We start from the raw sequence: 13,785 nt of genomic DNA on the forward strand, positions 1-13,785 counted from the left end.
CAATACAGCCGACTCCACTGAATGCAATGGGCTGCCGGCGATCGCGGGATGAATTGTCGGAAAGGGGTTAAATATATAAGCCCTTCCCTGCAATTCATCCAGAAATGTGTAAAAATAAAAAATATATATATACTCACCTGGTGCCGGCAGACGGAGTTCAGCGCGGCAGGCTGCAGTTCTCCTGAACTGCTCTGAACAGCTGTGAGTAGTATTCAGCAGCCGGGGATTTAAAATCCCCGCCTGCTGAATAAGATGCCTCTGATTGGTCACAGCCTGACCAATCAGAGGCCAGCCCTCACTCACACCCATTCATGAATTCATGAATGGGTGTGAGTGAGGGCTGGCCTCTGATTGGTCAGGCTGTGACCATTCAGAGGCATCTTATTCAGCAGGCGGGGATTTTAAATCCCCGGCTGCTGAATACTACTCACAGCTGTTCAGCGCAGTTCAGGAGAACTGCAGCCTGCCGCGCTGATCTCCGTCTGCCGCCACCAGGTGAGTATATATATATTTTTTATTTTTACACATTTCTGGATGAATTGCAGGGAAGGGCTTATATATTTAACCCCTTTCCGACAATTCATCCCGCGATCGCCGGCAGCCCATTGCATTCAGTGGAGTCGGCTGTATTGACGGTTCCATTGAATTCAATGGGCAAACATCGTTCTTCTCTGTCACAGCTGTTACAGCTGTGGCAGAGAAGAAGGATTTGTCTTCTATATGTTCTCAATGGGGTTGGCGCTGCTGCCGCCGGCCCCATTGAGCGCATATAGAAAAGATTTCTCAGGGAAGAAAGTTAAAGTAACCCGAACATCCGAACATCGTGTGGTGTTCGTTGCGAATAACAAACATCCCGAACACCCTAATATTTGCCCGAGCATCAAGCTCGGACGAGTACGTTCGCTCATCTCTAGCATCTAATATAAAGCAAGCAGTATACTAACAACCTCTAGTAAAACAGTAATTGTGGCTTACCACACAGTCCATAATGGCCCAAGAACTGTTTGTAACTGTCTGGTATTCTGTACATTTATTTGGAACATCTGATTAATTGAGGTTTTTTTTTGTCTAAGCTATAGCGTGGCGTTACTCTCACCTATTTATCTGGATAGATATAGGGCTCATTATGGCATAACAGGAGGTTCCAGTGTATGGCTACCCTAGTCAGGGAGATGTATCTGCTTTTCAATTGAAGGAATATATTTGCTTGCTACACATGTATGTATGTTATCCTATGTATTGTGGAGTATTGGATATCATTGGTCCTTGGCTATTTTCGTATCAAGTATAGGCCCTTTTGATGTTATTGTTGTGCATTTCTTGACTTTGTTAGAATACTATAGATCCTAGATGTGGTCCTTCATATTATGAAACAAATTAAAGGTTTTATATAATTTTTTAAACATCTGTTGGAAATGTTTTGTGTTCTGTTAATAGGCAGTGAGATTATACATGTAATCATTCTATTACCGTGGTTACAATTGTATATTTACAGCCAATGGGGCTCGCTTCAAAGAGGTTATCCAGTAGAGGGCAATACTTACCCAATAAAGTGTTGTCTGGTGGTGCTGGCACCTCCACTTTCAACTCAGTTCTAACATCAGGTCAGTGACGTCATCGCAGGGGGCTGGGTATTTTGCGTATATCTATAACTACGTCAGACCCTTTCACTGTCTCTATATTGGCTGTGACAGAGAAGGGGACCAGCTTAGTTAGTGAAATGAACCAAAGAGAAAGCCTTCTGGCATGACATCACTGATGCTGGGAAGGGCTATTAGGAGCTCTATACCACGGGCCTCGGCATATGAACTGGACCAAAAGTGGAGGTGTCATGACTGCCGGATGGGACTTGACTGGGTAATTATTTCCTCTCCCTGAATAACCCCTTTAACCTAGAAACCCACACAAAATCATATAGTTAAAATATTTTATGAACATTTTATACTTATAGAGAAGAAGTTGGCTTATAGAATACAAAAATATTTGGCTTCAGTACTTTCAAATCTGAAGATTGTATAGCAACACATGGAGTCCTGCAGGCTAAACAAGTATTGGAGAATTTCGGCACTACCTTATAATGCTTCATTAGTGCCGATGTACAAAAATTCTCTATGCATGAGTATGGAATCAGAGGCATATAGAAGTACAGTAAAGGCCCTATGGTTGGCCTAATTTAGCTCCATGCAAAACTGAGCCCCAAAATAGCCATGCATATGAACACTAAAGCACAAGAAAAAACATGCAAGAAAACATACTTTGCATTATTTCTATATTATTATTCATAGAAATAACCAATATTAGGTATAGGGGTTGCCCACCATTGAACTATTAATGACCTATCATTAGCTAAGTCATTAACAGTTGATCAATGGACCACTCTGTCAGTGTACAGAGCCAGAAGCAAACAAATCAGTATACATGGCACTGGCCTGGGTTGACATTGCAAGCATTGTTCCTATGAAATTCAATACCAACCCAGGCTGCTGCAGAATATAGACAGCTGTCTGCTTCTAGCTCTATATACTAACAGTGTGACCCAGCAAACAGGGATTGGCAGGGTTCCTGGGAGGTGGACCCAAAATGCCCAACTACTGATGACCTATTCTTCGATAAGTTATCAATAGTTAAAAGGTTGGACAACTCCTTTAAGAGTCATGGGTAGCAAAGATCACATATAAATTGCACAACTAAAATATCTGAGGACTCTTGAGAAACAATGGTTCTTGATAGCATCCAAATACATTTCCTGGTTTCATTTCACGTATAGGGTTTGCAAACACCTGCATTTAATAACAGATAACTAATCAAGCTTTTAAGTCACAATGAATTAACAGGATGGGATTTGAAGGAAACAGCTCAAATCACTTTAGCAATCAAGGTTTAGAGTGCTTTTATGTTCTCAAGGTGTTCCGGTAAAGCTGTTTATACTTTAGATTTCATCTGACAGCAGAAGGGGTAGAATGTTAATGGATTTGAGTGGCAGGTCCAGCCTGTCAATAACACTGCTCTGTTAATGAATAGACGGAACTTAGGAAAAGTACAAACTTCTTATTGCATGCTGAACTGGTGTAAAGACTGGTGAAGTACTCATACATGTACAATACGTGCATGATTCCTATTGATGAATAAACATCAACACCTATTAATCTTCACACAAATAATAATAATAGTGCCAACTGTGCACCCCAGACAGTAAACAGATGTTAGTTATACGTATTATGGTTTAACATCATTTAAAGGGGTTGTCTAGTTATAGGGTTGTCCTAAGGATAGGCCATCACTATTTTTCAACTGGACCTCCCCTTTAAAAATCACGAGTCAAAAATTTACATTGATCTATTCCACATATTGTATTGGTAGGAGGGAGCCTATCTCATAGTAGCCTTAGTGCTGTACATGGCACAACTGATGTTTTAGTGGACTAAAAAGGTACATTAATATAAAGTATAACTATAACATTTTCTAGTCCACTTATCTGGTAGACTATAAGGTATCCTGTACCACAATAAGGGCTAGTTCACACTAGCACTATGGGTTATTTTCCTGCTTTGTTATGACAGTAAGAAAATGGCACCCACTGGCTGAATGGGACCATTACTAACCCATTAACTATCTGGGGGTCCATTCGGTTTCTGTCCATACAGCTGGTATTTTACAGGACAATATAGCACTTATTATATTCTGTGCAATTATCAACAAATCACTTCTGTACTGCCTCTTTATAGTCTTACCATTTCTTAGGTAGCATTCAGTCCATTAGTCTTCCAAAGGTAGCATATCCCTAGTGCAATTCAAACCTCATCACCCCTATAGGTATATCACTAACCTTATGCTTTCCTAACTGTAGTTATTGCAATTTTTGCCCCTTGCCTATGCCTCTGTTCTCTGTCCTCAGGGGCGTAACTATAGAGGATACAGGGCCCGGGCCCAGGAGCCTTAGGGGGCCCATAAGGCCTCTCTTCTCCATATAGGGAACCCAGTACTATGAGTAAAGCATTATAGTTGAGGGCCCTGTTACAAGTTTTGCATCAGGGTCCGGGAGCTTCAAGTTACGCCTCTGTCTGTCCTGATCAATGTGCCGATGTCTATGGTTTTCTTGCACAGGTTTCTTTACTTTCATCTCTGCTTCTTTTGTTTTGTGAGCAATACCCATTTTTCCATAGTAGATAATACTGTTGTGCTGACACTATGTAGCAGCACTAAAACACCATAAGTGCACCAAGTCACAGGCTAGATAGCAAGCTATCTCCTTATGATCAAGTCTTCTATATTAAAGGTCAACTGTGAATGTCAACTTTGTAAAAGGATGAAATACAGTATAAAAGTGTAGTATTCTCTTAAAGCCCTTTTAATAAGACGAATAATCATCCATTAAAGTTTACCTGAATGTTTGTTTCCCTCAGCCCACATAAAAGTGCATATGATTAGCTGACGAACGAGTAAATGTTGTTTGTTGGCTGATCGTATCTTTTGTGTGAGTATAAAAATGTTTGCTTCGGTAAACCAACCTCCATGGCATCTGGAGTCTCATCATGTTCCAGACAGCGGTCAGTGTCACCAGCCATGAATTTAATAAAGTCACATTTGTCATACTGTGTATGGCAGCATTTTTGCTCAAAACAAAGTTTTGGTAAACAGTGAAACATCACAGTCTCCTATATTGGTGACAAAAGAAACAGGTTCACTTAGGCACAGTCAGTAACATAATATGCAAGGCTGAAAAAACCCACATCCATCCAGTTCAACCTATTATCCTGCAATGTTGATCCAGAGGAAGGCAAAAAAAAACATGAAGTTGAGGACAATCTTCCCCATTTTATGGAAAAAATTCCTTTCCAACCTCAAATCTGGTAGTCAGAATAAATTCCTGGATCAACAGTAGTGTTGTGCGTTAGTGAAATATTTGATTTGGAACTGCCAGACCTAATTTTTTTTAAATTATCGTAAAACGGAAAGGCCCATTCCAACTCCCATTGAAATTAATGGTAGTAGAAATCAGCTTCACTAATGTACATATGTGGTTTTATGAATGTGGTTCAGTTATTAGCACTATTGCCTTTTACTGCTGGGGTGCTAGGTTCAAGTCCCGTAAAGGATAACATCTGCATGGATTTTGAAAAACTCCATCCAGATGTTGCCCTTGGTCAGATTTGAACTTACAGCTCTACAATTGCAAAGAAGCAGTGCTAACAACTCAGCCACCACACCTGTCTATTCTGCTCTAGAGAAGTGGAAGAACAACAAGAATAAGTACAAAGAGAACGTAAAAACTTTGTGTTTAAACAATCTTTCTTTTAGATGTAGAGGGTAGAGGACGCCCCCTTGTTACAGTCACAGTCCTTAGTATAAATGAATTATGGGCGAGATCTCTGTATTGACCCCACTCTGGCTTAACTCTCAGTAACAGGCTCAGTGTTTCCTCTCTCTCTCCAGGCAGCAGTCTTCTGTGGGTCAATGATGGCCAGCCATAATCTGCCAAAACTCAATAGGGACCATCCCTCTAATGCTAGCTCTAGTTACCTTGCTTGTCACTTGTGCATGCATGTCCACCATCTACACACCATATCCATGGTGTCCACCAATGCATTCTGTATATTTGAACAATCATAGTAATGATTGCTCATCCCTATAAAAGCAATCTTATGCTGTGTGTGAATGGCAGGAATAAGCAACGAGCGACATGCTTAGTCAATCAGCACTCATTTACAATAGGCCAAGAATTATTGCAAAATTGCCATCAATGCCCTTCAGTCTAGGGATCAAAAAATTGCACGCTCTGACCCATAGGGGTAAATGGGGTCTAAAATAGCTTCCTTACAGCCATGCAGCAGTGAATACATGCTACAAGAAGGAATCTTGAACATGTTATTTTGCTGTCTTGTTAGATGAAGAATTTTAATGTCAAGTTGATGATGAGACCATATTTGTTTATTTTGGTAATTGATGCCTCTGGTTTCGTTTACATGATGAGAATTAAAAGATCTTTGGAAAGAGTTTTTATTAGATTTGGATATGTTTATACATAACTAAAGATAAATCCTAATCTAGAAAGAGATGTAGTGGCTATTTTCTCAGAAAGTCAACTCGCTGGATTCTTAGCAGCTTTCTTGAAGTATTCTGCACTTTAAAGATTAAAAATAATCAAACTACTATGAAATATGAAATAGTACTAAAATGTCCTGCGTTCATTTGAAGTTACATTCTAGCTCCAGAAGACAATGGGCTCATTAAGCTCCTACTAAATGTCCTAGCCTTTCACTTTATTGGAGGATATTTTGAGGCTCATTTAGTCAAGTGTAAGACAAGTCAAGCTTGTATTAAATGAAGCAGCGGGGAACAAAACAGTCTTAGCCTTCCATTCACTGCCCATCCAGAGAAATGATTGGCTCATTGTACTGTATTTTAAAAGAGAGGAAAAAGTATAGGACAGGGTTACTAGAATTTCATTATGTTGCTATGGCAATGGTTAGATTCCATTTCAGTTATAGACTGGACATTAAAAATCGTCTGTGATGTCATCAATCACCATTTCTGACATTAAATAAGAAATACTGAAGACACTTACTCTATAGCCACAGCTCATAGTACATAAATAATATTTCTCATATAAGGGTTACAATTTAATCACATTTTATAATAGGCAGAATTCACCCAACAGAAATTAGATAGATAGATAGAAGATAGATAGATATGAGATAGATAGATAGATAGATATTAGATAGATAGATATGAGATAGATAGATATGAGATAGATAGATAGATAGATAGATAGATATAAGATAGATAGATAGATAGATAGATAGATAGATAGATAGATAGATAGATAGATAGATAGATAGATAGATATGAGATAGATAGATAGATAGATATGAGATAGATAGATAGATAGATAGATAGATAGATAGATAGATAGATAGATAGATAGATAAAAAGATATGAGATAGATAGATAGATATGAGATAGATAGATAGATATGAGATAGATAGATAGATAGATATGAGATAGATAGATAGATATGAGATAGATAGATAGATAGATAGATAGATAGATATGAGATAGATAGATAGATATGAGATAGATAGATAGATAGATAGATAATGTTGTAGATGTTGTTTATAGATGCAAATACAGATAGGTACAAGAAGAAAAATGTTAAAAAATAACCAGCATAAAGAGTTATTTCTGTACATAGCACCGCAAGCTGAGGAAATCTTGACATCTTAACAAAGAAAGCAGATTATTTTAAAAAAAAGCAAGTCACAACCTATTAATGATTAACACCATGTCCTGGGTCTAGCAGAACTGAACTCATGAATAATTCATATCAGAAACACATTTCCCCCTGCAAGGTTGATGAATGAAATAGGGAAGGCTTTAGGAACGATCAGCTCTCACTCTTCCAGCCTTGCTCAGAAATCGTCATGAAATTGGAGGGTTAAGACAAGTTCAGGAGACCCCAGGCACAGTCTCGTCGTTTTCCAGGGAAGGGGGAATTATATTGAAATCGGTTGCAGTTACATTTTGCTAGCTTAGACGCTGGCAGCTGCTGCAAAGAGTTAAGGCGTGAATGTTTGAAGTGAATTAAAGTCTATTTTTGAACTGTGCATTCAAGTCCAGGAGGAATGGTCTCTGAAGGGAAAGGAAAGCGATGCACAATATGACAGACAGTTGGTGCAGAACATGCCTCTCAAACGCTGCTATCTGCCAATGATTGGAATTTTCCTGTAAAATGACTTGAAAGGCAGACACATAGAAGATGAATGTAAGTACAAATGGATTCCTCTACTATTTCTCATTCCATAAGACTGCAGCAGTTTGTTCCTTATATACCTTCCCTATGAATCTCCTATGTTCTGATGAGCTTCGGCTATTAGAAATGTACTTTGCAATAGCAGAGCTTTCTAACATTGCTTCCTGCGGTGAGTTAGAATATTTAACCTTTATTTCGCACTTGCACAGTGTAGCTTGGAAAGCAATGATAAATATTCTTTTGAGATCGTTGAAATGCCATCTGTCTTCTGGTTTTCACAAATTCACCTTCTCATGATACAATGTAGCTTCTATCTTGCTCATATAAAAGCAGGCAGGTATGTATAGGTGTGATCTCTTGCAGACATAATAATATATGGGTTCTGTGTAAGGTAGAAGACAGGTCATAACTCAGTAAAGGTCACCATGATCTCTAGTGTTTCAATTCCTGCACTAGTACCTCTTCTGACTACATAAATCATACAGTCATAGAGGCATAGTGAATGAGGTATATCAGTGTCCTGTGTATAGGAGTGCTTTTAGCTTCCCCTTGGGAATTCTACATATTTTCTGGTTTATTTCAAGTTGAAATGTACTTTGAAGGTACATACAGTTTAGTCAAGCATCTCCAATATTGAGATATACGCGTCTTAATAACATATTTTAAATAGTAATATTCTATATGAAACTCATTATTTCTCTCCCACGTCCAAAAAGATTGTGGTATGATACCAATACTAATTTATTTCCAAGGCACAGTCTGGCAGTGGGAAGAGATGGAAAGATGCTAAATATAACCAAGGATTCCTCAATAGATGAGCACACCTCAAAGGTCAGAACATGAGCAAGTGAAAAACAACTCTGAATTAGTCTAGAAGCAGCAGATAATTGGAAATAGCAAATCTCTGCTCCCTTGCTGTTCTAGGAGAACACTTCAATATTTTCTCCATAATACCCAAAGTGATACTGTAGCATAATGTATAATGATACAACTGTATCTGAAAAAAGATAAATCTAATTTTGGGGTCCCTTCACACACGTTTATGAATTGGAAAGTCTTCATCTTATAATGTTAGTTGTCTGTCACTGACAGATTACTTGAGGAGATTGCTGGACTCCAGATGTAATGATATTTCACTGCTATCTAAATTGCAGTTGGCTGCAAGCTGGGGGGAAATTGGCATAGTTGAGCTAATGAATGAGCTGGCAATTATATTGTTAAGAGTAGGTTGTATTTGAATGCATGGAAATCTTGGTAGTCCATTCATCTCTATCCAGTTTCTAAGACATTGTGAACCACCGACGTTTTCATAAAAATGACATCAGTTTTTCTATGCACTCAGTGCTTGCTGAAATGGTGGAAACACCCAAGTTGGGTATGACAAGCCCAGGGGTTCAGTATGTGACATAGTAAGGAACATCAAAGATGCTATACATATACTTCTTATCATAGTGAAAACTGTTTTTCTGCATACTAGAATTATGGTTACATTATACTCTAGCACTCCAGTCTATTACATATTTAGCCAGTTTGCACAATGATTGATAATCCGTGTACTAAAGTAAATACCATCTTATTTCCATTCCCTACACTTTATAACGCAATGACAGGAAAAAAGCCTGACTTCCAAAAAGTTTCAGCAAACAACAAGTAGAATATTGTATTATATTGTTCATGTTGAAGCAGTTTTCCAGGGAAATATTAGTGATGACCTATTGTCAGGATAGGTAATCAATAGTTGATCAGTTGGAATCTACTGATCCGAACCCCTGCCAACCAGCTAATCAGGCACCCACTGTTAGTGTAACAACACACAGGGGTATGGAGCGAAAGGTGCTACTCCAACGTCTGTGTAGTGGTCGGTGCTTGTAACTGCAGGTGCAGTTAGCATTGACTTTAATGACAGTTGCACCTGCAATTACAAGCATTGGACACTACACAGAGGTGGAGCTGCAGCATCTGCTCTGTACTGCTGTGTGTTGAGGTGCTGCCAGCAGTTGTCCAATCATTTGATAGGTTAGGGTCCCAAGAGTTGGACCCCAGCTGATCAACTATTGATAGCCTATCCTAAAGATAGGTCATCAATAGTATTTCCCTTGAAAACCCCCTAAAATGTGAAAAAAAGACCATAGAAGGGATCATGAAGGTCACATCTTGGCCAATATGCAATAATACCTGCCATATAATACATTCTGACTACAATGATATGAAGCAAGCTTTTTTTAACAATCCTACTTCTCCTTTTGTTTCCATTATGTCAATGTGTAAGTAGAGTGCTAAAAAATATGTGGTATAAAATGGTATAAGTATCTATTGATGTCTAAAAATAGTTTTTTTGCTATAATAACTAGAGATGAGCGAGCATACTCGTTAAGGGACAATACTCGAGCGAGTATCGTCCTTTTCGAGTACCTGCCTGCTCGTCAGAAAAGATTCGGGTGCTGGCGGGGAAGAGCAGGGAGGGACGGGGGGGAGAGCTCTCCCTCTGTCTCCTGCTCCCCCCTGCTCACTCCCGCAACCCACCGCTCACCCCTGCCGGCACCCGAATCTTTTCTGATGAGCAGGCAGGTACTCGAAAAGGACAATACTTGCTCGAGTATTGTCCCTTAATGAGTATGCTCACTCATCTCTAATAATAACCTTTTGTCCTAGTCTCAATATTTCCCTTTAAATGTAAATAAGAAACCCCTTAAAGATATGATAAAAAATATATGCACCTAAACTAGAAATTAATATTTTTTTCCAGCACATAGTGCAATTTATAGAAGGAGTTCAAACCCTATCCATTCAGATGTACATGAAATATTTACTTAGCAGTGAGGGGGAATACGTAGTGTAATAAGATTTATACATTTGTTCAATTGGCAATAACGACGGGTGTACATGTACCCAATAACAGATGCCAAAAAATCATGACTTAAATAAATTTGGTTTCCTGTATGACTTTTTTTTAGCCACACCCCTTTTGTTTAACACTTTTCAAAACTGTTGAGGTAGGTGTAGTAAGTGCCAAAATTAAGGTACATAATACATTTTTGATGCAATCAACAAGATATTTTCTGACACATTGTGTTTAGTAAATCTTATCATTAAAGAACCAAATTTATAATAAGCATACCAGTTTTTGTTCATACTCTTCTGATGCTACTTTTTGAAGCCAAAATTAAATGCGGATCATAAAAGTATTAAGAAACAGATATAACATCTCTTTTTAGGAATCCACTCCTAGTTTTGGCTTAAAAAACTGCATCAAAAACTTGAATAAAACCTTCATGTGTGACAGAACTCTGAATATAGGTAGTTAACCAGATTTATGTCCCATGATAGAGTGGCTTACCCATTTGAGCTTGCAATCCATACTATGATAAACTGATGCCATCTGAATTTAGCACAGTTCCAAAAGGTTTAGTGTAAATACCAATTCAATTAGCAATTGCTTTGGTCTTTGCAATGTAGAAATCCTAATTAAGCACTATTTTGGATTTCTCATTTAGCTATTTTAGCTACCAGTGAATCTACACAATCAGATACAGTAAATCAATTGATACAGCAGAGCAGAATGGTTTTATGTCTATTGATTGTACCTACATTACATAAAAAGTTATAGGCAGAAGAGTATGTAGATAAATGCTACTCAGATATATTATTTACGAAGCAATTTCATTTGTTGACAACAGATTTGTATTATCTATAAATACGCTCATTGTCAAGAAAAATCAAGAAGGAGTTCTCGGATTCAAATGAAACTTTTTGTTGTAGTAACCTTTTAAATTTAGAATTGGTAATAAGTAGAAATGAGCGAGCATACTCGCTAAGGCAAACTACTCGAGTGAATAGTGCCTTATGTGAGTTCCTGCTGCCCGCTCGTCTCTAAAGATTCGGGTGCTGGCGCGGGGGAGAGCGGTGAGTTGCGGGAGTGAGCAGGGAGGAGCGGGGGGGAGAGAGTGAGAGAGAGATCTCCCCCCCCCCCGTTCCTCCCCGCTCTCCCCCGCCGCTTCCCGCCCCCCGCCGTCACCGGAATCTTTAGAGACGAGCGGGCAGGTACTCGCATAAGGCACTACTCGCTCGAGTAGTTTGCCTTAGCGAGTACACTCGCTCATCTCTAGTAATAAGGTTACCGGGATCTGAGCTCTCTCATGTGTCCAAATTAATTAACGATGATCATTGGAGAAACACCAGCCCAGTTTTAACTTTATTTATAGTGGGAGCAGAGCAAGAGAGTATAGTGGTCTATCATGGTGGACCACCTTGCTGAACTTAATAAATCATGACAAAGTTTAATGAATAATTATGTGACTCATTCCCCACACCATGCTAGTATACGAATGCAGACACAATGACCAAACATGGTCTTTGGGGAATATCTCACCCACTACCAAGGATAGCTCAGTCAGGTCTGTGCTACTTTTAAGGTTTCAGACTTAAAGTTCTATATACCCATGAAAGACAAGTGTAACAGTAACCATAATACTTTCATGCTTTGATATAAATAAGTTATTACAGTAAACAATTTATTGTAAAAAATGGAACACTTGAAGAGAAGCTCTAGTACTCTTTTGGGCCGCCAGTAGCCTGGATGCAAGATGTGATACAGGCGGGCATGGAGGCATAAAGATACCGTACGGTATCCTCTAAATAATGCAAACGCATAACCTTTTGAAGTTGGCATCTCAGATGGTCCCATACATGTTCTATTGTAATAAATCTGGTGACTGAGCAGGCTACTGAAATGTGGTAATGTTGTGGAGGAATTGCAGTGACACCCATGCTGTGTGCGGCCGAACATTATCCTTATGGAAAATGCCTCTTGGAAGCCCTGCGATGCGAGGCAACACATGTGGCTGCAGGACGTCCTGAACATATCGCTGAGCTGTCATTGTCCATCATGCCACTACTAGGACTGAATGATTGTCATATGCAGTGGCCCCCAGACCACTCTACAGCAAAAGCAGAATTAAGGCACTCATCCCTAGGTCTCCAAACACAAACATAGCTAACGTCAGTGCCCAAGCTAAACTTGGATTCATCACTACATTCTTCCACTCCATAGAAGTCCAGTTTTGTCATTCATGACATCACTGCAAACAGAGGCAACGGTGGGTGGGTGTCAAATCCAGTACACGTAATTTGCTCTGTGAGACGAAATGTTCTTCAGCTAAGCAACTGGAAAAAGACACAAGGGACTGTAAAGATGGTGTCACCTGTCTCTGGATGGCAGACAACTAAACAGTTGGGGCTGTTCGTGCTTGTTGTACCATCAGATGATCATCTCTACTGGTGGTATGTCGAGGGTATCCAGAGCCCAGTCACCTTGTGCGTGCCCTCACACATCCACTCATCCCAACACCTCCTAACAGTTTGGTCAGAACGGCCCAGATGGTGGGCAATTCATCAATACGGCCATCTAGCTTCTCCCACTCCAATAATGTGCCCTCCTCTAAAACTCTGCTTGATTTTTTTTTTTTTTTTGCACAGAGTGTGTATATCATTCAAGGTAGTGTTAACTACGCTTTTCTGTCCCAACAAGATGTAAGTGGATAGAAACCTTATGAAACAGAGCTGATATAGTCTCTGTTCCATGTATTAAGGCATCATAGTCCTTCCAGGTTTCCATCTCAATGCTGTTTTTGGAGTTTGATACTGAACCGCAATAAGGAGAGTAGGGTAGAGGCATAAATGAAATGTGAACTGAGTCTTATTCATATTAGATTTTTTCTCCAGTAGAGCAATTCAGGACGGTTCTGCATAGAGGAAGAAAGAATACATTGGCTAGCATGACCACATACATTATTACTACTGTGTCCTTAAGTGGATACTATAATCCATAGTGAAAATAACATCTACACATACAGTTCTGAATAAAAATTCAGTGAACTTTTAGGTTTGGTTTTGCCTGGATTTCGGCAGTGCTTAGTAATATAATGTTGTTTGAATTAGTGAAGCCACAATTATGGACAAATACAATCAAGCTAAACAAATGAAACATAAAAAGTTGTACTGCTCATATCTTTTATTGAGCACATTGAGTAAACATC

The 13,785-nt window shown here is 39.2% G+C and overlaps 1 protein-coding gene across 1 annotated transcript in view; it reads left to right on the top strand.

Annotated features, from left to right (window-relative positions):
* Positions 1 to 7,424: 7,424 nt before the first annotated feature.
* SCHIP1 (schwannomin interacting protein 1) overlaps positions 7,425 to 13,785 on the top strand; it is a 154,187-nt gene continuing 147,826 nt past the window's right edge. Inside the window, exon 1 of the mRNA XM_066600442.1 lies at positions 7,425 to 7,762. Coding sequence (XP_066456539.1) covers positions 7,757 to 7,762 — 6 coding nt within the window. The 5' untranslated portion in view covers positions 7,425 to 7,756. The remainder of the gene's footprint in view (positions 7,763 to 13,785) is intronic.

This window comes from Eleutherodactylus coqui, chromosome 1, assembly GCF_035609145.1.
Source record: "Eleutherodactylus coqui strain aEleCoq1 chromosome 1, aEleCoq1.hap1, whole genome shotgun sequence".
In the NCBI taxonomy this organism is placed as follows: Eukaryota; Metazoa; Chordata; class Amphibia; order Anura; family Eleutherodactylidae; genus Eleutherodactylus; species Eleutherodactylus coqui.